At 37.9% G+C, this 23,602-nt stretch overlaps 4 protein-coding genes across 6 annotated transcripts; all 4 read right to left on the bottom strand.

Moving 5' to 3' along the window:
- Positions 1 to 151: 151 nt before the first annotated feature.
- MUR3 (Exostosin family protein) lies at positions 152 to 3,095 on the bottom strand. Of its 2 annotated transcripts, XM_021975626.2 has the most exons (3): positions 2,957 to 3,095; positions 2,721 to 2,803; positions 152 to 2,596 (listed from the first exon to the last, which is right to left on the bottom strand). In XM_021975626.2, exon 3 carries the CDS (start codon positions 2,390 to 2,392, stop codon positions 497 to 499), a length of 1,896 nt encoding a protein of 631 aa, XP_021831318.1. In that variant the 5' UTR covers positions 2,393 to 2,596; positions 2,721 to 2,803; positions 2,957 to 3,095; the 3' UTR covers positions 152 to 496. The 2 variants fall into 2 exon arrangements, with proteins under 2 accessions (XP_021831318.1, XP_021831317.1); XM_021975625.2 differs by having other exon boundaries at positions 152 to 2,803.
- Positions 3,096 to 5,994: 2,899 nt separating this feature from the next.
- Positions 5,995 to 6,603, bottom strand: LOC110771336 (uncharacterized). Its single transcript, XM_021975623.2, has one exon. It carries the CDS (start codon positions 6,405 to 6,407, stop codon positions 6,015 to 6,017), a length of 393 nt encoding a protein of 130 aa, XP_021831315.2. The 5' UTR covers positions 6,408 to 6,603; the 3' UTR covers positions 5,995 to 6,014.
- A 143-nt stretch (positions 6,604 to 6,746) lies between these two features.
- Positions 6,747 to 10,778, bottom strand: LOC110771335 (NAD(P)-binding Rossmann-fold superfamily protein). Of its 2 annotated transcripts, XR_002528879.2 has the most exons (13): positions 10,570 to 10,778; positions 10,388 to 10,484; positions 9,732 to 9,796; positions 9,424 to 9,509; positions 9,223 to 9,307; positions 9,068 to 9,138; positions 8,590 to 8,721; positions 8,392 to 8,507; positions 8,130 to 8,253; positions 7,978 to 8,046; positions 7,582 to 7,702; positions 7,241 to 7,453; positions 6,747 to 7,054 (listed from the first exon to the last, which is right to left on the bottom strand). XR_002528879.2 is itself a non-coding variant. In XM_021975622.2 (12 exons), the coding sequence occupies exons 1-12, from the start codon at positions 10,661 to 10,663 to the stop codon at positions 7,314 to 7,316; spliced, it is 1,200 nt and encodes a 399-aa protein (XP_021831314.1). In that variant the 5' UTR covers positions 10,664 to 10,778; the 3' UTR covers positions 6,747 to 7,313. The 2 variants fall into 2 exon arrangements, 1 of the variants encoding a protein (XP_021831314.1); XM_021975622.2 differs by having other exon boundaries at positions 6,747 to 7,453.
- Positions 10,779 to 11,442: 664 nt separating this feature from the next.
- ABCC5 (multidrug resistance-associated protein 5) lies at positions 11,443 to 20,006 on the bottom strand. The gene is made up of 12 exons (XM_021975621.2): positions 19,612 to 20,006; positions 17,146 to 19,405; positions 16,691 to 17,011; positions 16,522 to 16,608; positions 15,473 to 16,168; positions 15,196 to 15,360; positions 14,375 to 14,669; positions 13,651 to 13,865; positions 13,132 to 13,437; positions 12,782 to 12,845; positions 12,437 to 12,676; positions 11,443 to 12,076 (listed from the first exon to the last, which is right to left on the bottom strand). The coding sequence occupies exons 2-12, from the start codon at positions 19,252 to 19,254 to the stop codon at positions 11,964 to 11,966; spliced, it is 4,611 nt and encodes a 1,536-aa protein (XP_021831313.2). The 5' UTR covers positions 19,255 to 19,405; positions 19,612 to 20,006; the 3' UTR covers positions 11,443 to 11,963.
- Positions 20,007 to 23,602: the final 3,596 nt, after the last annotated feature.

Genomic DNA, 23,602 nt, shown 5'->3' with positions numbered 1-23,602 from the left:
GTCCGAAAAAGTAGCTCAACTTTGGTAAAGATAACAGATATGCAAAATTTTGTGCAGATGATTAAGCTTATGGTATCACAGCTCTCCTGTAACAAATAAAATGAATTGTCTGTGGGCGACATCATACTTGAATTTAGTTAGCATGATAACATAAAGGGCTAATAATTACTCATTTTTATTCCCTGTAAGATGATAAGAACATGAAAGCTTGGCTAGACTACATCACAAAGAATAACTACCAAAAATTACACAATGCAGAAAGTATAAATATCGTATAGGAAAAATGCACTAGAAGCAGAAACTATTTGTATGTTTTGGATTTGAACAAGAATGTTGGTCTCTGGATATCTTGAAGGTGAGTTCTGTGATGAGTGTTCATGACAAGGAACCAGCAAGAGCCCATACCTGCCCGAACACGATGCAAGAAGGCACATAGGCTAATCTGTTGTCTTCATGCGTTAGCCATTGGTGGAATGGATTCCTTATTGCTGTGCTGTTACCTGCCCGATGATTGATGTTGTCGTTGTTCATTATGCCAAGAATTTTTCGCAGCTTCAGCAGATGTCTCACCAGAATCGCCCTCGCCATCCTTTGGCTTCGAGAAGAAAGGATCCCATTCATGAGGTCCTACCTCACGTTGCCCCTCCTCCAACAAAGCATACTTCCAACTGTTTTCCTCAATAAAGTTATCATCTGTACGACCTTCAAGGATGTCCATCCTCAACTTTGTAACTTTGTTAATAATTGCTTGTACAGAAACATCAAAGGCATCTTTAAAGTTCCCCAACTTAGAGCGGGGATCAGCATATACCAGACTTGGAATAAGTTTAATAACCTCCTCCCTCATTTTCTTCACCTGCTCGGGAGGAATTCTTCTTAGTGTTTCCTCTATGCTAACGTTTCTCTTACGAATGTCATTCTCTGGGATGAACACTGAATACTTTGTATAATCTTTTGGGAGATGCCAAGTATATTGTGTGTATGCCGACCCAGGATGGAAGAAGACAGGTATGCAACCAGCCAACATTGAATCAAAAGCAGATCTCCGTGTGTACGAATCACCCTGTGGTTGCAGGCAGAAAAGGGAGCTCTGAAACATCTGCATTATACTGCTTGGAGAATGACACTTGCTTTCCCCAAAATCACATTCCAACAGCTTGCCAACCTTAGAATTCCTGCATTGATCAATGATCTGCCCCCTAATCGACTTGGGATTGCCAGGACGTGGGGCACCAGCAAAAGAGAAAAGCCAATCACGCTTTAATCTTCTCATGCGCTCCTGCCAGATGAAAACATCAGCATCTTTAGCTGGATGGAAGTATGTGGGATATGGAATACCAAAATCATTAGCATTCCATGGGCTAGATTCGACCACAAGCATGGACATATTCTTAGCAGCAGGTAAAAAGAGAAGCTTGTTACCCCAATCTGAATCTTCCTCTGACAGTCTCCTAAAATCCCATGTTATCCTTCCTGCAACAAGAAAATGGTCTTTGCCACCCATAATGCCCCATTCTGGCCTCTTCATAAGCCAATCAACCAGATCGAGTGAAGCCGCATCCCTCCTTGATATATTGAATCCCCAAAGGTACCGGGCAATGTCAAACCCAGCATAAAAGGGAACAAATACAGCTGCTGCGACAGACGAATCATTTGTCAAGCACTCATATTGCTTCATCCGATTGTTAAATATGACGTCCACGGCAAACTGATTCGTGGCATACCAACCCGTATCCCCAAACACCCCCTCAGCATTCTCAAGTGGAGGACCAAGTCCAGCATTAGTTGTGAACTTGCACATGTTTGTCCAAAGGCTTAAACTCCTACACTCCTTCAGCATATCCTCATTAAACCTCGGGGGAAGGTCATGCACATAAATATATCTCCCACCACATGGATCATTCTTGTTTTCAGCAGTTCTCAATGCTTTCATGAACGGATATTTCTCCGCTTCATGTTTCTGGGTGGCTTTTGCAGGGGACTCCGTTTGATGAGCAGCTGGGGCTACAACGGTAGGGGTTGATTCCGTGTTTTGGTTCTCCACCTGATGATCATCGGTTACACGGGTAGATGCCGATACAGTGTTTTGGTTGTCCATCTGATGATCACTGGTTACATGGATAGGTTTCGATTCAGTGTTTTGGTTTTCTAGCTGAGGATCACTAGTTACACGGGTAGGCTTCAATTCTGTGTAAACAGGACCGGCTTGTAACTGTAATTTGACAGATTGATCTACAGTACTACCTCCGAGCACAACAAAATGGAAGTACAACAGTAACATCCAGAAGAACACAGACAATGAGGCCAAGAAACAGATTCTTGTATTCTGACTCTTTCCTGTCCCCTTCTCCATTTGCTCGGATGGTACACTGGTCGGAGAGCGGCGTCTCATTGGATTCAAACTCCAATCAATCAAGCAAGCATCGAATTCCCATTCGAATTGAAATCCCGAATCCCCTCAATCAATCACCAAATTCACACACAAAACCCAAATCCCAAATCAACTCAATCAATCACCAAATTCACACACAAACCCAAATGCAGAACCCTCCACCCCAATACTTACAGCAACAAGACTATGCCAAAAACCCTTTTTCTGAACACACAAATGTGAACTTATATTCAGCTCCCAAATAAAAAAGAAAGATTCTTTTTTTGCTGTTTTCACAGCTCCAACTGAAATAGAGATTTCAGGAACAAATATTTAGCTACAGATGTACCTGGACTAACTAAAATTGACCAAATGTAGAAGAACCCAGATTTGAATTCCACGAATCAAGAGGAATGACCGAGTTGGTTCCATCTGTTAAATTACAAAAAATTAAAATTAAAAAAAAAAAATCAGTTACAGGTTGTCTTGGAGATAAAGATACAAAATTGACAAACTTTTAAACATGAAAAAGGGAAAAGTCGAAGAAAGGAATGCTAACTAGTGAATTAAGAGAAAGAGACTTACAGAGGTTTTGATTTGCCGAGAAAGATTGAGAATTTTATGCAATTTTGTGCTGAGGCAGAGAGAGAGAGACTGAGAGTATATAATATGACTATGAGCTCGCAAGTCGGCGAGTCCAGATATGAAATGGTGGCGCATGTTAGCAGCGTAAGCCGGGTGTTGTATCATGTCGGTAGCCGGTAGGATTTCGCCGCGTGGCATGATTGGGAAGACGTGTCGCGTTGAGGAAGGTGATGTCATTCCTCGTCCCTCAAATTGCGTTGCATGAAGTTAAAAATCCCACGCTTTTTTTTTGGCACTTCAAATCCAACTCTTTTTTTATTAGAATAAAACTCTTTTTTGGTTGAGTGACAAATGTTAATTGGACACGTGGAGGTCAGTGAGTGGGTGGAACAGGTGGGTCTCAAAATGTTAAGGCCGGATTAGAGTAAATTGTAAGGTGTGAAAGAGGAGACTTATACGAAGATGGTAACCACAAATGACACTTAAGAATACATGGAATCTTGTTACTCTTGATGATGATGAATAAGAAAATTTTAGAAAAAAATCAGTATTTCCGAATTTGACATTTTAGGCCCCATCATAAATTCATAATTGCAAGAGCTACTTTATTCTTATTTGCAAAGTAATTTTGAACAATCATCTCATTTGCTAATCATAGTTGGATTTCCAATAAGGAAAATGACATAAAACGTGCCTGTCAATACCTATTGATTTGGAGAGAGAGAGAGCAACCAATTTATTGATGGAAAATGAAATTGGGTAGTGTACATTTTGTTGTGATTTCATCTAGTCAGCTTTTGTAATGGTTAAAAACGCTTTATGACTCATAAAAGCGCTTTATAAAAAAGTATATATTACATTTCATCATAGAGTACTTAACATTTTAATAAAAATTTTGACGTGTTTCTAATTGAAACGTCTATAAAGAAAGCACTTATGTGTATTTGATCAAAATAAAAAAAATAAAATAAAAACACTTAATGATGAGTACAAGTGCTTCTTACATAAGTTGTTTCAAACCAAGTTCTTAATTTACAGTCGATCAGATAGTTTGCAAAACTCAACTTCCAAGTGAAGAGAGAGTGATGTGGCGAAGATGGCGCTGTCTCGAGGCTTGGAATCATGCAACCATGGTTGTCCCAAACAAACCTTTTTCTCCTGCATCTGCATGTGACTGGTGACTGGTGACTGGTGACTGGTGACTGGGAGGGACAGGATCCATCTAATGAGGAAGCTTAATTGGATTTTCAAAGCAAATCATGGCATTACTCTCTATCCCCACACTGCTCCTGCCCAATCAAGGAAAAGGCTCATGCATGGTAAATTTCCACTTTGCCCAAAAAATATCTATTTTATTTACTGCCTTCTTTACTCTAATGATTTTTAGATGCTCAAAACAGATAGGGTTCTGTAAATATTATACATATATATATATATATATTCTTTTTAAAAATAAAAAATTCTATGGTTGCATTCATAATTTAGCCAAAAAAATCATTAGTCACAAAGGGTCAATACAAACTCGCCACAAAAAGGTCATTACAATAACGGAGCGGTCTAACATCAAAATTAAGACAATCTGGTGTACCTCTACTAACAATCACACAAGATCGAAAAAACTCTAGAATAGAAATCTCAACTAAGATTGCAAACTTAGAAAAATCAAAAAGAGATAAAACTTGAAATGAAAAGCTATCACAAATGAGATGTGAAAAGCTCTCACAAAAGGAAATGTGAAAACTACACAAAAAACCCAAAGAGTTTCTGTAACTTATTCTAAACATAAAGAAACCACAAAAAGGATGGTGGTGGAAATCCGATGCCAAAACACAGGTGGAAATTCGACGCCAAGATGCAGCCGCCTTAGATGGTTGGATGAGAATCATAACAAAACGAAGATAAATATGGAAAATCATTTGTCTTTGAAAATAAGAGAAGAGGTGAAGGAAGGAAGAAAAGAGAGGAGGTAGAGGAAGAACACTGGCTTTCTCTCTCTCAAAGTGAAAACGACTCTATGAGTGTTTTTTTTTTGGAAAAAGGGGCTTAGGGTTTTTTGAGAAAAGTCACATACGCAATGTGGTTAGGTGGTTACTTTTTGTTTTCTTACTTATTATACATATATATATTCAAGTGTCTCATTTTTAGCAATGAACATGGTGACATTAGTCTAGGGATGCACAATTATTGGGAGCTGCGAAAGGGTAAAGGAATTCACAATTATGACAATGATACCAACAAATAATTTAGGACAACTTTTTCTACTTTGTTTGGTCATTAAACAAGATTTTAATCCGAGCTTCATTCGAATTCAATTGATTATAAAATTATCTTTTCATCACCTAATTAATTACTTTATTAAAGGTGGAATATAATCATACGATCATAACCCATAAGCATGATTCTCCATTTCTAACTATAAACTAATCACATAATTAAATTGTTGTAGGCCTAAGATACAAGGACTAGTGGTGGAGCACAATTTTTCTCACCAGAGACAAGAAAAGGACTGCTGGGTTGAAGTGACAAAATGTGCTTCATACGTACAATAAAATTATTCTCCTTTGTCCTTGAGTGTATATGTAGGTAGGTCGTGAGGCCCATTATTTATTTTATTCAAGCAGCTATAGGCTAGCGTTAAGCCTGCAATTACATCACAGCATGTAAGGAAGCTCCTGTCTACTTTGTGCTGGAGGTTGGGCATCATAATTTTAATATGCATGAGAGAGTGGGCAACCACTATACATCTCTGTGAGTCTGACCACACAACACAAGGGATCTTTGTGTACTGTTTGTGATCATCTTCATGGATCTAAAGATCTGGACCAGGGAGAGAGAGAGAGAGAGAACACAAGTTTCTTTTCTAGAGCTTAAATCTTGCCAAGTTTACCCGAGTTTTCTTTTACTATTATAAGAGAAGAGATAAGACTCACTTACGTATGTAGATAAGTGATGTTTGGATAAGTTTCACTTCACAAATAGTTATATTTTCTGCTCTGCGAAATCTATTGTTTTGTTTTGTCGTCAAAAGAACAAAAAAGTTTGCATACAAATCCCAATTTCATGGACATAACAATGAAAGGAACAAGATGAATGGGAAAAATACAAATAAAAAAATGGGACAAGACCCTAGCTGCTGCTTCGAAGCAGATGGGCTTTCCTCTTTCTTTCTCCTTCTCTTTCTCTTCATCTTGTTTCTTCTTAAAGACTTGCCCAACTTCACGTCTCCAAAGAACAAGTGAACTCCTGGATCCTTCATTTTCACACAACTCCCATCCAGAAAGGAATTGTTAGCTCCCTGAACATTGCTGTTTATATAAATGTTGATGCAGCAACAATCACCAGAGTGCGTCTCAGCTCCGGTGCCCGGCCGTATGAAAAATGCTGCCCCGGTGTTCTTTCCTTCTAAGTTGATGCGTTCAAAGAATTCGTCATGGCCTGCATTTGGCTCCATAATGTGTTTGATGCGTCAATTTGGCTCCATCAAGCTTTTCTTCAGACTATAGTTCCAAATCATGCTTCTTGCTTCCTTGCTTGCTTTATGAGTTTGGCATAAAGACTTGGCAAGAAAAGCAAATATTCTTGTTGAATGACGACTTTAAGCCAAACTAGCATTCTAAGCAGTAAATTGTATTTGCCTCCTCAGTTAGAAATAGTGTTGCATTTCCATCTCAGACGTTGGTCGTCGTTGATTTTTCTTTTCTTTTCTGATAATATTATTTTCTTGTTTTATTATGCATGGAGTGTTTTTAATATCATCAGGATGCAAAGAAAACTATAAAATATAGAATGGTTTGTCCGGCTGAAAATAGAATCTATAAATTTAATTTATAAAGGGTAGAATTACAGCCAACAAAACACCATCATTTTCCCATCTCACTACTACAAGGATATTAAGCAAAAAAAGATAATAAGATACATCAAATTCCCTTCATGGCTCAGGGCTTATGAACAAGTAAAAAAGATGCCAAATATCTTGAAATTACAAATGGTTGAAATTCAGTCAAATGTTACAGATATGAAAATCATAAAAGCATAACTCTCCATATCTTTTATTGCTTCCTACTTTTTCTCAAAAGAAGCAACCTACCCTCTGAAAACCTGTGATTACCAAGAATATAATCATTAGCAACCCCCAAAAGCCCATGTAGATCATCACAATGGGCACAATTTTGAAATAGAATGGTCGTAGACCTTCACATTATTAATACATTTATTCTGAATACCACCAGTGGGGGAAAATGGAAAAAAGAAAAAAAAATGAAACACAAGTCTTGCACCTCAAACCTGATTCAAAGTTTCCAAGTGGGTTGCACTCCTGGACTTAAAAAGCATTTGAGAATTAAAAAGCCTAAGAGACTCATGGCCAAGCATCTGGAGACACTCTTTCACTGACTGTAGAACCATAATTCGGGCCACCCTTACGATATTGGATAAGAAACTCAACAGGGTAACCCTTCAGCTTATGGGGCACAAGTCCAAGATCACTGAAAGTCAAAGCTACAAAGTCCACCACAAAATTAAGGAAAATGAGAAAACTAACCAATCATAGACAAGAAAATGATGAAAAAACAAAAACACGGGGAAGAAGGAACTACGCGACTCATCCTAAAAAGTATTGAACTTACAATTTTCTGAGACGACTGTATCTGTAGCTTGGGCAAGGATTTGATCTCGGTTGAAGATTTCAGGATTAGGTAATGGAAATGGAACTTTATTTAATAATATTTCTCGAGGTGCTGCAATTGCCTGGAACATTCAAATTCATATACAGTTGAGGTTCAAGTAAACATTATTGAAAATAGGCATACATAGGCATGCAGTTAGCTCATCTGGCATGCAACTAGGACTGGGAGACCAGGCACTGATATGGTTATAAATACATCCACAAGACATGATAATGGAAAGAAAATGTTGAAGACACACCATTACACTTTCTATTTTTTGTTGGGGGTTGGGGTTTGGTACTAGTTACTATCATTCACTCTTGGCATCCATACACATTTGCATCGTTACATGTTTACCTTTGCAATTGGGAGAGGAACCTTCACATAGTGAGGCCATTCACGTATTGTCTCAAACATTAGCTCTGCCTGCAGTTTTTAGGTTCTTAGCAAGAGAAAATTCCACATTGATGCAACAAATTCACATAAACAGATGAGAAATTAGTAATTACCAATTGATGCACTGTAAAGACCTCAGGCCCACCCAGTTCATAAACTTTTCCCATGCTGCTGCCATCATCTTTCAAGGCTGCCACGATTGCCCCAGCAACATCAACAACATATACAGGTTGGATTCTGCATGGAAGGCATTACAAGCAAAATATCCAATGAGGATTTAGAAAAAGGCATGCAAGTGCATGATCAAAGTTGTTATTTTACACTAATTTAAAATTTAAAATTAACTAACTTCCAATTGATATATTAAAGACATACTTGGTAGATCCATCCCCAATAAGTGGAAGAAAGCCATATTTCTTCGCAAAAAAGGCCCAGCGATTCAAAATTCGGTCCTCTGTACCAATCAACACAGCAGGTCTCAAAACAGTGGCCTATTCGTGAAAGTGAGTGTTAGACATACAAGAAACCAAAGAAACATATCAACATACAAGAAACCAAAGAAAATGATTCTACCTCTGGCAATTCACGTAATACTGCTTCCTCTGCAGCAGCTTTAGCCCTCAGAAATCTGGAGGGTGATGAGGAAGATGCCCCTAAGCAAGAAACTTGAATAAATCTCATGATACCACCGTGTTCCTTGGAAATCTGCATAAAAATAAAATATTGAAGTAAAAAACAGTATATGCATTACTACCAAATGAAAGAGGGGGAGAGATCCCACAAGACGACCCTTCTATAACTATCTTGAAAGAAAAGTTCAATTGCAGGCTTTACAGCAGCATCTCAGACTGCAGCTTGTTGGAGAAGATCATTATACACAAAATATTGTCACTGAGACAAAATAATCTTGACTAGAACCACTTTTTTACTCCCATTTTTGTTAAGTTTGATGCTTTGTGAAACCAATTTTTAAGAGAAGCAGATGGCACTAGGATCAGAAGCAGCATAAGAATGACAAATAATGTTGTGAATGTCAATGCAGGATACCTACCGTTGCCAGTTGTTCGGCCATGGAATGATTCACTTCCTCAAAGCTAAAGTTTCTTGTCTCATAATCCCTCCCTGCCAAGCTACAAAGTGTTCCTTCATTGATTCCAAAGATTTAAATATCTTTAACATGTAAAATTACAATAGAAGAATTTATACCAATAAGATTGATAACCACATTAGCTTTCGCCATGACTGCCTTAATTGAATCTTCATCTCTCGGATTGTATTTCATAGGTACTATCTGTGTATGTGAAATGTGAGAAGATCAGCAACATGATAGATTGAAGAATGGAGAACAAATGCATTGCCGGTCAAGAAAGAATGTTTAAATATGTGAAACAACACAGGTTACCCTACCTGTCCCAAATCCCCCATCAACTTCAGATGACGATGGGAATCTTCAGAACCACGGAAAGGAACTAACACCTGACTTCCCATTTTGGCTGGCAGTGAAGTAAAGAGTCAGCACACACATGCATGAAAAATACTATAAACACTTTTCTGTCTTTTTTAAGGATAAAAGATAAAAAACGTATTTTCACAGATCAATTTCAGTCCAACAATCTCCTACTAGAAATGTTCTCAATGAAAACAAGCACAATCGAAATAAATGCATGCAGGTAACAATGCCACCAATTAAAATCATTTATATACAGTTAGCTCACCAAGTTGTTGTACAAGATAACGACCAAGGAACCCTGTAGATCCAAAAACTGCAGCAACAATGCCACTGAAAAAAGACAGATTATTTTCCAAACAATGTAAACAACACAATTATGGGACAACTTACAATTGCAAGCCCAATCCCTCTAAAGTGTCTAAATTCGCAAAGTGAATAATTTCACCTAAAACACATTATTCAATGAGACCAACATAATGTTTACTTTCTAGATATGAAACACAAAGGGAAGAAATACATCAACAGATTCAATATCTATGTTGTCTAGGTTTTCTTTTACTAATTTTTTCATTCAGAAACGAGAAGCTTGACTCATCTGTATAGTTAAATCATTAATAGGACATTATGTTCACCTGACGCAATCGTAAAACATTTTTCTCACAAGACTTGAGCTGGTAGTTAGCTTCTTAGAAGTTACATTCCATTTCCAATGAAAATTTTACTTGCTAATGCAAATGTAAGAGATAAAAATCTATCCTGTCCTAATAGAGTAAATCAATTTCTGACAAAAAGTTAGAACTTTTCCTACATTTTGCCCGAAAACAAACGGAGCAACAACAATCTAACCCTTTCACTCTTTAAATTTTCTACCTTTTCCAGACTGAACAATGCGTAACTAGAAATGATGAATTGGAGTGTTACCTAACAGATGATCTTCCACCTGTGCCCTTGCGCACAAGGTGCCCCACTCCCTTAGTGGCGAGTGTAGATCCGTACTTTGGACGATCAGCTCCATAATCTACAAAATTGACAAATTGAGACATTAACGTCACGAAATTAGGGAGAATCAAACCCTAAGAAATGAAGAGGAAATGGGGGGTTACAGTGATCGCAAACAGGGTAGATTGACTTGAGCGACGAGATTGAAGACGAGGGAGTCAGGTATTGGTGCCCGACACGCTTCGAAATGGCCTGCATCGTGCTCAGCTGCAGTTTTCAGAGCGAGCAAGAGAGAAGCGAGAGAAGAACCCGTGCGAAAGAACAAGGGCTGGGTGAAGAAGATGGAGGTGGTGCTGATTTGGGCATATGCTATTGCTTTGTGATGCTGTAAGCTTGTTTTTGGGCCTATAGGATACAAATTGGGCTCTACAAATGACCCACTTGTTTGAAAAGAGATGTTTTTTACAGATAATCAAGGGACATTATTGCCCTTATGATGACAAATCTTGATTTGTTTGGCCAAATTTTTGGTTTATGTAATTTGAGTCAAATTCTAGTTTAGGTCAGCAAGCTACAGTGGCAAATTTCCAAAATTGAAATTAAATGGAGTAAAGTATAATTTAGGGACCAAAGTGAAATTTGGCCAAACTAGAAATAAGGGTATGCTTGTGAGAACTGTTTTCTTGTTAAACAATCTAATATGTTAGGTTATCGGACTGTAAATGTGAACAGTTGATTAGGGTTTTGTTTGAACTGAGTGTATGATAGTTTGACAACTTAACATGATCACCAACTTGACCATGTTAAAACAGTCTTTTATTTGAACATGTAATTAATTTATGATGAGATCCTAATCCGTTGGAGGCTGTTTGAAAGTAATTTTATAGGTCAAGGATCATGAGCAAAATACCTGATATATTTTCAATCCGCCTGATTGTTTAATTTTCTACAGAATCATGCATGAGCATGGTCAATGTGTCATAAACCAGAACAGAGTTTATATGCAAGTTTTCAATTTTCAAGTGAAATCCATTCAGTGACAAAGGAAACAGGGACAAAATGTGGTATTATGATATTCTAGCACCAGGGTCTAAACATTCTGCTGTGGAATAAAACATTGACTCATTTCAGACCAAAAACATTGACTAATCCAGCTGCACCTATTGCCTAACTAAATAAATAGGCCTACTCCTTCAACTAGAGACTACATTATTCAACATGATTAAACACAAATATACCCCCCATCTCTGCCTCTTGTAATTTTATTACGACTCTCATCATCCCAACTTATTTGTCTAAGTACACTGACCATGAAAGAATTCCCCGATTCGGCTTGGGGGATGAATTAACCCATAATCACTGTAAATTAGAAACAATTTTCCTCCAATGGGGTTTTGGAATGATAACATGACAATCACCTTTATCCTTCCCATTATCTTTCAACTTCCCGAATGCAGCAGCAGCCGCAATGAACCTGGTGGCATCAACTGTCTCATTTTGTAATCATCTGCTCTTGCTGTTGCCTTTGAATCAAGAGTTCTTAGCCATGACATCCGAATCAAAAATCTGGTATGCCACTAGACCTTGATGAATATTCTGTTACCAATTTTAGAAACATGGATGATTTATCTTCTAATAGCCTTGTAGGAGTATCAAACTCTGCAACTCGACCTGCAAAACCATCAAATATGGTGTTTAAAAACCCGCCCTAAGCACCAAAGAATAAACTTTCTCAAGGAAATGCAGAATCATGTCACAAGAATATCCAGTTAATGAGCACTTGCAATACACGAATAACTTACTGAAGTTGAGTCCCTCACTAGTGCACATAACGATTCAATAACTTGCAAAGAAATGTGTGCAAACTCTTACATTTTCTTAACCAAAACAGATTATGGTTTAAGAGAAGGAACTTATTTTTCAATCACGACTTTAGACTATTTTTCTACTTTTTGATGAATACTGAGTCTACTGGAAATTCATAAAATGTAATTATGTGTGCCACCCTTCAAAAAATGCAACTGTACGTACCATCACTGAGTACCAGTACAAGATCACTGTCAATTACGGTTGGGATACGATGTGCAATAGTACACACAGTGCAGTTCTTAAACTCTGTTCGAATAATTTTCTGAATGAGATTGTCTGTGGCTGTATCAACTGATGCTGTCGCTTCATCAAGCACCAGTATTTTTGCTTGCTTAAGCAATGCCCTGCCCAAAGAAACAAGTTGTCGCTGCCCCACACTCCAATTATCTCCATTTTCCAGCACTGCAATTTCAACATAAAAATACAACTCATTGGTAGCTACACACAAACCAAGACATTATAATTTCCTTTATTTAGAGAGTCCCGGGTAAGAGATTTAACTCGTACCTGGTGTATCAAGCTTTTGCTCTTTTTCACGGATTATATCTCCAAGCTGAGATTTGTCAAGTGCCTGTACCGAATAAATCCAACCCTAGTTAGGAACTATGTGTATAATACATGTGTGTACGAATTCCTAAAAAACACTTTAATTTTCTGTATACTTTTCAATAACATAATCCTTGGTTTTCAAGGATCAACATAGACTTAATACAAGGACCAGTATTAAACTAAAATATGTTGATAGTTATATTAAAGAATACCCCCTGCTGCTTAAGTAATAAGAAAATTACTTGAATTGCGAAAAATGCAGTCAGATTCCAAAATGAGAAGGATAGGATATGCAACAGTAGTCAAACCTGCCAAATTTCATGATCCAAATGCTCTTCAAGGGGATCAAGATTGCCCCTAATGGTCCCTTCAAATAAGGTAGGATCTTGGGGTATGATACTGAGACGGCTACGGAGATCATGAAGACCAATCGTTGAAATATCAACATTGTCTATTAGGATCCTCCCCACTGCTGGTTCAATTAGTCGAAATAATGCCTGGATCAGAGTAGATTTACCACTTCCAGTACGCCCAACAATTCCAATATTCTTTCCACCAGGAAAAGTACAAGTTACCCCATGAAGGACCACAGGAAGATTTTCCTTGTAACGAACCTTCAAAGGAAACAAGGAAGAAGGAAGCAGGACTGTTAGCATTTTCATTTTGCAATCCAATTGCAATATAACTACATATTATTCCTAAAATTAAGCATAAGCATAACAAAACGTATCCCCATAACAAAGAATAGGCACAACAAAAAACTTATCCCTGACATTAATTACAAGGACATGTAAAGATAACATGAAATTGAACTGCAGGCAGCATACCTTTAAATCAACTATTTCAATTGTTCCATTCTCTGGCCATGTAGATGGAGGAAGAGAATCCTCAATAACAGGTGGAGCTTCACTTGGGATTTGACTGTACTGATAAATCCTTTCAATAGAAATAATCTTGTTTTCAAGCTTGCAAAAGCTAAGTATCCACCGTGATAGGCGTGCATTCAAATTCAGGCCATATGTCACAGCAAGGCCCGCCATGCCTTCATGAAAGAACCAATTATCATTAGATATGTCATTTTGTCATAGTCTGTAAACTCTACTCTATCATCTTCCCATCAAGTCATCCAATCATTTGAGACTAAGCTTTAAACTATGTCAACACCAATCCAGTTTTCAAACCTATTCAGTATTCTAAAGCTAGCAGAAAGGGGATTTCTTTTGCTCTACAAAGCACATCGAAGTGCACTACTGAATGAAAACTACAACAAATTAAAATGTAAACAATGCGTTTATAAGATATGATGGTTGAAAATTATGATCTCAGAGACTCAATCAGGTTAAAATTACAGTGTAGCCATGTCACAAGGAAATGTCAGCATGAAAGAGATACGATGTCGTGGATACTCCCAGACGAAGTTCAGAGATTTTTTATCTGTGTGTGCACACTTTGAAATGCCCATTCTGTGATTCATATTCACCTCATGTTTTACAGAACTCAATTCTCATGATAACATATAGATAACTTTAGTAGTATAAGACATAAACTTACTTGGATCGATACTTCCATGAGGAAAGCTCACAAGTAAAATCATGCAGAAAGCGAATACAAAGGTTGAGAGTAGTTCCATGCGCAGGCAGAGCCATTCAATAGCTGCAATACTGCAGAAGAATGGACGAGCAAAACAATCAAGAAGATAAAGATTCCTCTTCATGAACCTTTTTTCTTGTCCAAATCCTCTTATCGTGGCAGCTCCAGCAATTGACTCACCAAAAAGATGGATAATTGGAGACTTCTGGATGCTAACAATTCGGACCAGTTCTCTTGATGAAGCCATGTAGTATTTCTGCATCACAGAATGCTTACATTCAGGTGCAATATTTAATAACTTTCAGCAGAACGGGGAACAGGAAAAAGATCTTAGACCCTTTGAATTAGTTTTTCATAACATTAAGTAATTAGCTCGAAGATTCATATACACAACATGACAAAAAGACAAAAGAATAAGGCTACTCAAAGTTAAGGAATTGATCAAAATCATTTACATGCTTTTCTCTGTAGCAATCACTGCAGGCTCCACACAATGATGGTGCATTAATACTTAGCGAACTCATAGTTTCTGAATCTTATATATTCAGAAATAAAATTTTAAAAGTAATTGTATTCCCCCCAATTATTTGAAGAAGAGATGCAAAGTATTTTTTGAGACCTTATGTCATTAAAGTTCTAAAATCTGATTTATCTACAATTTAGAGGAGATGCTAGAAATTGAATATGATACTAACAGTGAGCAATACCCTTTTTTTTCTTCTTCATTTCTAAATACCAAAGAGTACTTAAAACAACAATATCAGGGCAACAAATTTAATTACCTGCATCCACAAACAAGCAATGGCCATAGGAATAACAAGAAGCAAAACTTGCCAGGTAACTGTCGTCATCACACCAACAATACCAATAAGTTGTATTGTCGTTGAAGCGAACCCACCAAGTCTAAAAGGAATATCAAGATCCACCACACTTTGATCAATTGATACCTATAGATTGTAAACGATTCAAAAGTTAAAAATGCAAATGAAAGGAGTTTGTGTAACACGTGTTTTCACAAACAGAAAGTCACATAAATTCCAGCAAAAACAAGAGGCTTACACGATTCAAGATCCGTCCAGCAGGAGTTGAGTCAAAGAAAGACATTGGTGCCCGGAACACACTTCTAAGCATCTTCACAAACAACTTCTGTGCAGCTGCTAGACCAAATGTAGCTACCAAAATAGCTCTAACAAATATAAACCAAGAGCTCCCAAATGCAAGGGCCATGTAAACAACAAGAAGGACCATCGAACTCACTTTCGGATGGTCTCCTTCTGTTTGGGGATTTGCCCAAGCCATCCACCAACTACTAGCAATTTGAAGGAACTGAAATATTGCTTGTGCAATGATTATGGGTGGAATCAGCCACCCTTTATATGCTGCAGCCATATATGACAAGTAAACCTTCATGCTGACTCTTCCTCGTACCCTTTCCTCTTCCTGGACAAGCTGCTTTTTTCTTGAACGCTTTGCTTTCTTTTTCTCTTTAATTGCTTTCTGCTCTGAAGCTGATGCACCTTCTTGCACTTCCTTTGCCAAACAGTCAACACTACTGCTAGGTGTATCACGATTTTTTCGGAGTTCAATAGAGCCATCTGGACACAAGCTTTGATCTGAATCTCCTGAAGAGTAATTAGGAATATCCATAGCTTCAATTGCTTCGTGGTGAGCTGAGACTAGTGATTTAAAATCAGTTCCTGCCTGTAAAAGATCATCATATTTTCCTGCCTGTATGATGCGCCCTCCTTTAAGAACCTTCAGAGATGGAAAATGAAGGTTACAGAAGACCTCTCAAAGACACATAAAGTAGATTATATAAAACCAGATATAGGAAACTAAACTGAGAATAAATGGAAATGGAAGGGGAAAGTATGGAAAACAAAAGGAAAAATAAAACTTCAAAAGTTTTGCAATAAACTAACAGAAACAACACAAGTATAAACTTTCCAAGCCAACCAGTGATGGTACAACCGCTAATGTATGACAGGCCTTCAAAATAATGCCAAAATATGCTAACTGGCTAACTTATCCAAATAAGCAACAGACTATTGATGCCAATGTGGACCTTTCATTACAGAAACAATATATTAAAAGTTTGAAGACTATACCAGTATTAAATCAGCAGCCGGCAGAAATTCAACTTGATGGGTCACGAAAATCACAGTTTTATCTTCTAATGCTGTCAATATGTATTCCTGCAATTCCCCCATAAAATATATTTAGCCATATTCAAGTCAATTGAAATGTGATATCAATGATACAATTAGCAAGTTTAACCTTAAACAACTCTGACCCAGTGTGTGCATCAACTGCACTAAAGGGGTCATCAAGTAAATAAATGTCAGCATCTTGATAGAGTGCCCTTGCAAGCTGCACACGTTGCTTCTGGCCACCACTCAGATTTATACCCCTATCACCAATTATGGTCTGATCTCCATGTGAAAAAAGTTCCAAATCTTTTTTCAGTGAACAAGCATGGATAACCTTCTTGTACTTTGGTTTATCCATTGGGCTGCCAAAAAGAATATTTTCTTCAATATTTCCAGATTGTATCCACGCCGACTGAGGAACATAAGCAGCAGTACCGCATAACTTTACCTGAAATGATATGGTAAGAAGCATTTATTGGGAATTATTAATAGTCAGCCTAAGAAAAACAACTTCATGAACCCGCCAGGAACGAAAACATGAGATGCAAAACAGAATAAGAAATTCAAAAAATACAAACTTACTTCACCGGAGATTTTTGGGATCTCACCAAGGATGCAAGAGAGAAAACTTGATTTTCCAGAACCAACCATTCCACAAACAGCCACACGCATCCCTCTTTCCACTTTCATTTGTATTCCTGATAATGTTGGCCTGGGAGAAGAAGGGTCCCAGGAAAATGCACCATCTTTAATTTCTACTGACGTTTTTGTGATGCCTCTTGGCAGGACAATTGTTGCATCGTCCTGCAACTCTTCCTCCTGCAGGAATCCAGAAATTCGATCAAGGGAAACTTTTGTCTGAGCCATCATTGATACAAGATCAGGGAAATTCCTGAGTGGTTCTTGGAGTATCCTGAAAGTGGCTAGAGCAGAAAGAACACCACCTGCAGTGAGGTGATGACCCAAAAATATAGAGGTACCAAAAGTTACAGCTGAAACAAATATAGGAGAGCTCCAGAACATGAATGTAATAAAAGCTTGAGAGTAGAGGGCTTTGCGTAGCCACTTGAACTCCACACCACGCATCTCTTCTAACTTCAAACGGTACCTGTCCTCCCAAGCTTGCAACTTGAGAATCCTCATGTTTCGTAGACACTCTGAAGTCTTCCTCATTCTTTCATCCTTCGCAGTCATCAATTTGTCTTGATAATCTTCTTGTATCTTTGCCACAGGAACAGTAAGAACAATGGAGATAATGGTGGCAATCAACGTCGCAACAGAAGCAATTCCAACATTCTTGTACAAAATTGCGAGGGCGAGAATTATTTGCATAGGAAGCATCCACATGTCATGGAGATACCAGGAGTAGTCCCCTATCCTTTGCACATCAACAGCCATGTAGTTAACAATCTCTCCACTAGTGTGACTTTGCTTGGCCGTGCTGGAAAGCCTGAGTCCTTTTCGGTATACCATTGCCGTTAGAGCTGATCTTACATGCATACCCAAGATGTCTACCCCGAGATACCACTGCCGAGTCGTTAAGGTCTCAACAAGCTTGGCTGCAAAGAATGTCCCAGCAAGGATATACCCTTCATGGGGGAAAGTCTCTATCCCCCCTAAATAATCGACAAAATAGCTAATCATAAACGGACCAACATATGAAACAAGAGTATTCAAGCCGGCAAATATGGCATTACAAGCTGCCTCCTTCCAAAATGACTTGAGAATTGCCCAGGCTAAAGAAGGCTGTTTTGAAGGATTTTCAGCCTTCAACTTCTCCCAATTTGAATTCAAGATCTTATAATTGGTCTTGGCTCGATCTTGTGGTGCAAGAAGAGGAATGTCCTTGATCTCAAGCGGTCTCTTTGCCCCAGTTGAAAGAAGTGGGTTTAACCAAGAAAGTGTGGCCAAGCTAAAAAGCCCAGCTTCATGATAAGGGGTAACTTTAAGACACCCTGCTTCTTCTTCAAGAAGCAATGGCTCTTGAAGATCAGAGTGTCCAGAAACATGAATACCAGTAACACCCCTAAATGCAACAAAACAAAGAAAGGCTAGGGCTGGTGTCACGGCGAGATTTGCCACAACATGAGAACTGAGGTGTTTTGAGCCTTCTATTGCAAAACCTCTCCCATCAACATATAAAGTGCACAGACAAATCAGAAATGACACAGACCACCAGACCCGCAACAACAGTGGGAATTTCTCAGACGGCTTGAATTTACAATGCAGAGCTGAAAAACTCAGCACAAACCAACCTAAGCCTTGTGCAGCTGGCAAGCAGAGCACAGACCAATCCACAACCTTCCCATTAGAAGCTGCTCTTATCAGACCAACCCCATCAAAACCCAACAACACAACTTGTACAAACAACACATAGAAGCAACAAAAGACTGAAAATTTGAAGGCTGTACCAACTCGAACCTCACGAGTTTCAGCATCAACAACACTATTATGCCGAATTGAGCTTGCGTTCGAGGCCAAATCGTCTTTGAGGATTCTAATCCGACCCAGACAAACAAATATTCGCCTGGCTGAGACGATGAAGAGGAAGGCAAGAAAGAGTACCAAATTGATGAAAATTGAAGAGAGTTCCAAAACGGGCAGACCTTGCAAAGCTCTCAAAAAGGTAATCGATGATTGTTGAGCTGGTGATGAAGCTGAGGTTCCATTGAGCAAAAGAGCGAGACCCATTATTGAATATAGCGGAACTTGTGAAGGAGTCGGTTGAAGAGAGTAAGTCGATGGTGAGCTAAGCGAGAGAGATCGAATCGTTTGACAGAGAAGGGCATTTCACCATCTGGGTTTTGAGATGCAACCAAATATGTATTTGTAGATAAAAGCTCTGCAGACACATTGCACATGGAAACAAACAGATTTTTTTATCAACACGGAAAACGAAGGGAGATGAAGAGAGAGTAGACGATTGTCTTTCTCTTTCTTCGCTCTCTATTTTATTTTGTTATCTAGAGGGAACACAACGGGACAAAGACGATGACGAAAAATCAAAACTTCCAATGGAAAAATAACAAAAAAAAAATTAAAACAGACCTGAAATTGATTTAATGGTGTGAGCCGATGGAGGTTTTGCTGAGGCAAGCCTGTGAAGGAGGTTGCCCAACAAGCTCTGCCTCTCAAAACGCAGATTAAACACCAGAGCAAACAAAGCTCAGACTAAAAATTTATAGAAAAACGTCAATGTCGACGATAAAGCTTTGGGCTTTAACGTGTAGAAGTCGAGAAGAGAGAGAGAAAAAACAGAGAGAGTCTTTCTTTATTTTCCTTCTTCTTTTTAACTATGCATATGCATGCCCATCTTGTAAAGTTGTTTAGACTGTCGTGTGAGAAAGCTAGATGGAGAAGGAAGGAAGGAGGACGTAAAAGAGAAGGTATTGGTGAGGGAGGGTAGTTCTTTGGTGAATGAAAAATGGGAAAGCTTTGTGTGTGTGTTTATTATTAGTTTTAAATTTCAGATTGTGAAATAATTATATGCTTCAATTATTATTTATATGAAAAACGTATGCATGTTTTGTTTTGGAGACTCGAGTCACACACACATATGTGTGATTTGAGATAGAGGAATGTAGAAAAAGAATATGTTGGTAATCAAAAGAGTATTATTATTTACATGGGTTTGTGGGTATTGATGAGATCGTGACAGGGATATCATCATCAAACAAGGAAATATTAGATTATGAGTGAACCGTCCATTTGTTAATGTTTCAGAGAGAGAGAGAAAGAGAGAGTGAGAGTGAGTTTTGTTTGTTTACACTTTACAGTGTGTGTTTGTTAGTGGTGTGATGCGTGGTGATGGTGGATTTACTGGATTCCTAATGAGAATACTGAAAATGACTGTGATTACATGATGATAAGGTTTTTTTTTTGGGTTTAATAGTATTTATTCTAAGATTTAGGACATTGAATTTGAGTACTCTTAGGTCACGTTTGGTTCATGAGAAACATTAGATGTATTCTTTTTTTATTTAATTTAATATGGATATAATTGGAAAATCATACAAATTTTGTTTTCCATTTCTACTCCAAACAAATATGGGAAAGGAAATAAAGTGATATCTCCCGGTTACTTTCCTAACATTACCGAACGTGGGAAATGAATCTTTAATTTCTCATTTCTTGAGAAATAATATGGGAAATGATTTCTCCTTAAATCCGTTATGTGAACCAAAAAGGACTTTAATTAAGATTAGTGCTCATTGGGTCTAGCCTAGTAAAAAGAGGCATTGACTTGTAGACTAGTGGTCTCATGTTCGAATCCCCATGACACCATGATAGTGTTTGTGAGAAAATTCCCTCCCTTTTAATTTAGAGTATCTCTTGTACCCTAAAAATATTCACTACTTTGAGTTTGAGAACCCTAAAGATTCTTTAATGAGGGCGCCCTAACACCTTAATTAAGATTAGTGAAAATGGGTAGATATAGCTAAGTTGGTTAGAGCGAATGTGCTCCCCACTCTGTACCTAAATTTGAATTTCCCTCTTTATAATTTGGATTAAATTAAAGTAGAATAGCTTGTATAAAAAAGTTAATAATGAAAAGGGAAAACCCAGCGCTGCCCTGTGGTTTGCAGAGAAAACTGACTGCCGCAGTGGCATGAATTTTTTGATTCAAGGGATTGAAATTCATGGGTTGGGGTGCCTAAAGAAAACTGAGTGTTGTTTTTTGTGTTGAACATATCAGGAACCGCACTTATCACCTAGTTTGGCTGCTTCTGCAGAGATGAAGATGATGACAAAATCTGTAAAGCCTTTTCTGGTTTATTGGGAAAGGCATGGCCTCTATGGGCTTAGGATGATCAAATTTCTTTCTATAGCTGACATGAACATGTGGCTGTGGGGCTGCTCTTGTGCTTTTGGAAACAATTTTTAAGCTGGTTCATGTCTGTAAAGCACTGAAATTTTTAGGGAAATTTGCTAATGAAAGCGTGCAACTTTGGTGATGTCTCCTCAATTGCATGGCATTTCAAAGGCAACCAAGGAAACCTGCATAATTAAAGGAAGCTGAAGAAAAGGGGATGCTTTTCATTCTTTATTATAAATTAAAGGGTAAAAAGTAGGTATGTGTATGAATTGAAAACTTCAGATAGAGAATCAAAACTGTTCATTTTGGATTCTGTAACCTTCTCAGTTATAATTTACCAAAAACAAAAAGCTCTTTTTGAACCAAACAAAGTTCCTAAAGTTGGTGCTACCCAAGTAATTAACCAGTAAAGACAGGAGCAAAACAAGCTTAAAGCTCAGTGTTTATGCTTTGTTTAAACAGTAATTAACCACCTGCCATTCAAACATTTCGCCTTTAAAACCTACCATCTTTGCATGGTATCCATCACTAAAGAAGACCATAAACACGCTTCAGCTTGGAATTCAATTCTTTGCCAGATTTGATGCTGACCTGAGCCAATACAAATTCTGAAGAGCTGTCAAACTCACACAAACCCCCACCTAGTTTGGACCAACAATTTTCAATTAAGTCGGCACACGTGGGAACCTCAGCATATCTCTCAAAATTCGTAGACTTCATGTAATTCTGATCACTAATTAATTTTAAAACTAGATGTTGATTATTATTTTTAATCCTATATTTAACTTCAAGAAAGAAAAGCACCATTGACCATCTCGATCTTGTGACTACAATCTTTCTCATACTGTTCACTGACGTATATGTCATGAAGTGAAACAATGTTCTTTTTCCTAGAAATTCTAATGGAAAGTGGGACAGTTGTTTTAATACTTGAATAATATGATGGATGATTTAGACAGAGTGAAGGTACAAACGATATAGGAAAAAAGGAAAATAGAAATTCGAATGCAAGAATCAATATTTTTAACAACTTGAGCTACGAACCCTTACTTAGAAATAGGTATGTTAATGATAACAATTAGGGACAAAACTTTGTTAAATGTTTTGACTGAGTGGGCTGGTTTTTATTTTATGATGAGAAGGTCCAGGACTTAATGGGCTGATTTAGAATAAACTAGGAGTTTAATATTAGCTTTGGCTAATCCATATGTTGCTGGCCAGCAGTTTCATCCAGCTGCATTGTGTTGGGTTTGGACATTGCTTTGGCCTCATACTTATCCAAATGGTTGCCCTATTTCTTACTTTAGGTCAAAGACTCAAAACAAAAGCATGAAGACATATATTGCACCAGAGAGTCCATGGTTGTTTGGATATGATCTATTTCAAAAGAAGGACAATGAAGAAGACATGTTATGACGCCACTCAGTCAGTTTAGCATCTAATAGTATAATTAACAATGAACATCGATTACCTCTAAACTCAATCATTCTAATCTACTTATCGGACCACTTTATGTAAATTCATAACACTTTGCGCATATGCATAAACAAAATTAGGTTAAAAGTTCGATATGAATTCCGGCCCCTTTAGAGTAAGTAGGCAATGCCATTGGGCTTAGATAATCATGAAAACCAAACTTAATTTCTTTAGCTTTCTTTATAGTCGACAATGAGAGATGACTCAAATCCATTGTCGGTAGTTATAATTAGGGATAATGATGACTCAGATCCTGCACATATTATGCCCACTGAAAGCAAGCCATAAATGCTCATTTTTACTTTCTCTACAATTATTATGTACGGCTGAAAAGACTAGGTGTACCATAAGGTCGGTCCAAACCCAATGGCTTAACCTTTACACAAATGTAGCCTTTGAATTTTCTACCCCAACCATAAAGTTATTATGTACATTTTGAGGACCAAGGCTAAGTGGGGCAGACGAAAATGGCAAATGTGATGGTGATAACCTCTCCAACATACATTGCACATGTCGCAAATGACGCACAAAGGCCTAAGGAGATAGGTGGGGGTGGGCCATGCTATCTATCTATCGAAAGATATATATACGTGGATGACTTTCAACTGTTGATCATCGATGTTGAATTCATTAACAACTAACAATCATCTTCGTCATCTGCATTATCCATTCTCAACCACGATGAAAATGAAAAGTTCGGTAACATGCCTGCTAGCTGTCAGTCAAAGAAATTTTGTTTCCAATTGT

The sequence above is a fragment of the Prunus avium genome, chromosome 8, assembly GCF_965620075.1.
Source record: "Prunus avium chromosome 8, drPruAviu1.hap1.1, whole genome shotgun sequence".
In the NCBI taxonomy this organism is placed as follows: Eukaryota; Viridiplantae; Streptophyta; class Magnoliopsida; order Rosales; family Rosaceae; genus Prunus; species Prunus avium.
The sequence above is the reverse complement of the archived record's forward strand: the minus strand, read 5'-3'. Positions and strand labels throughout refer to the sequence as shown.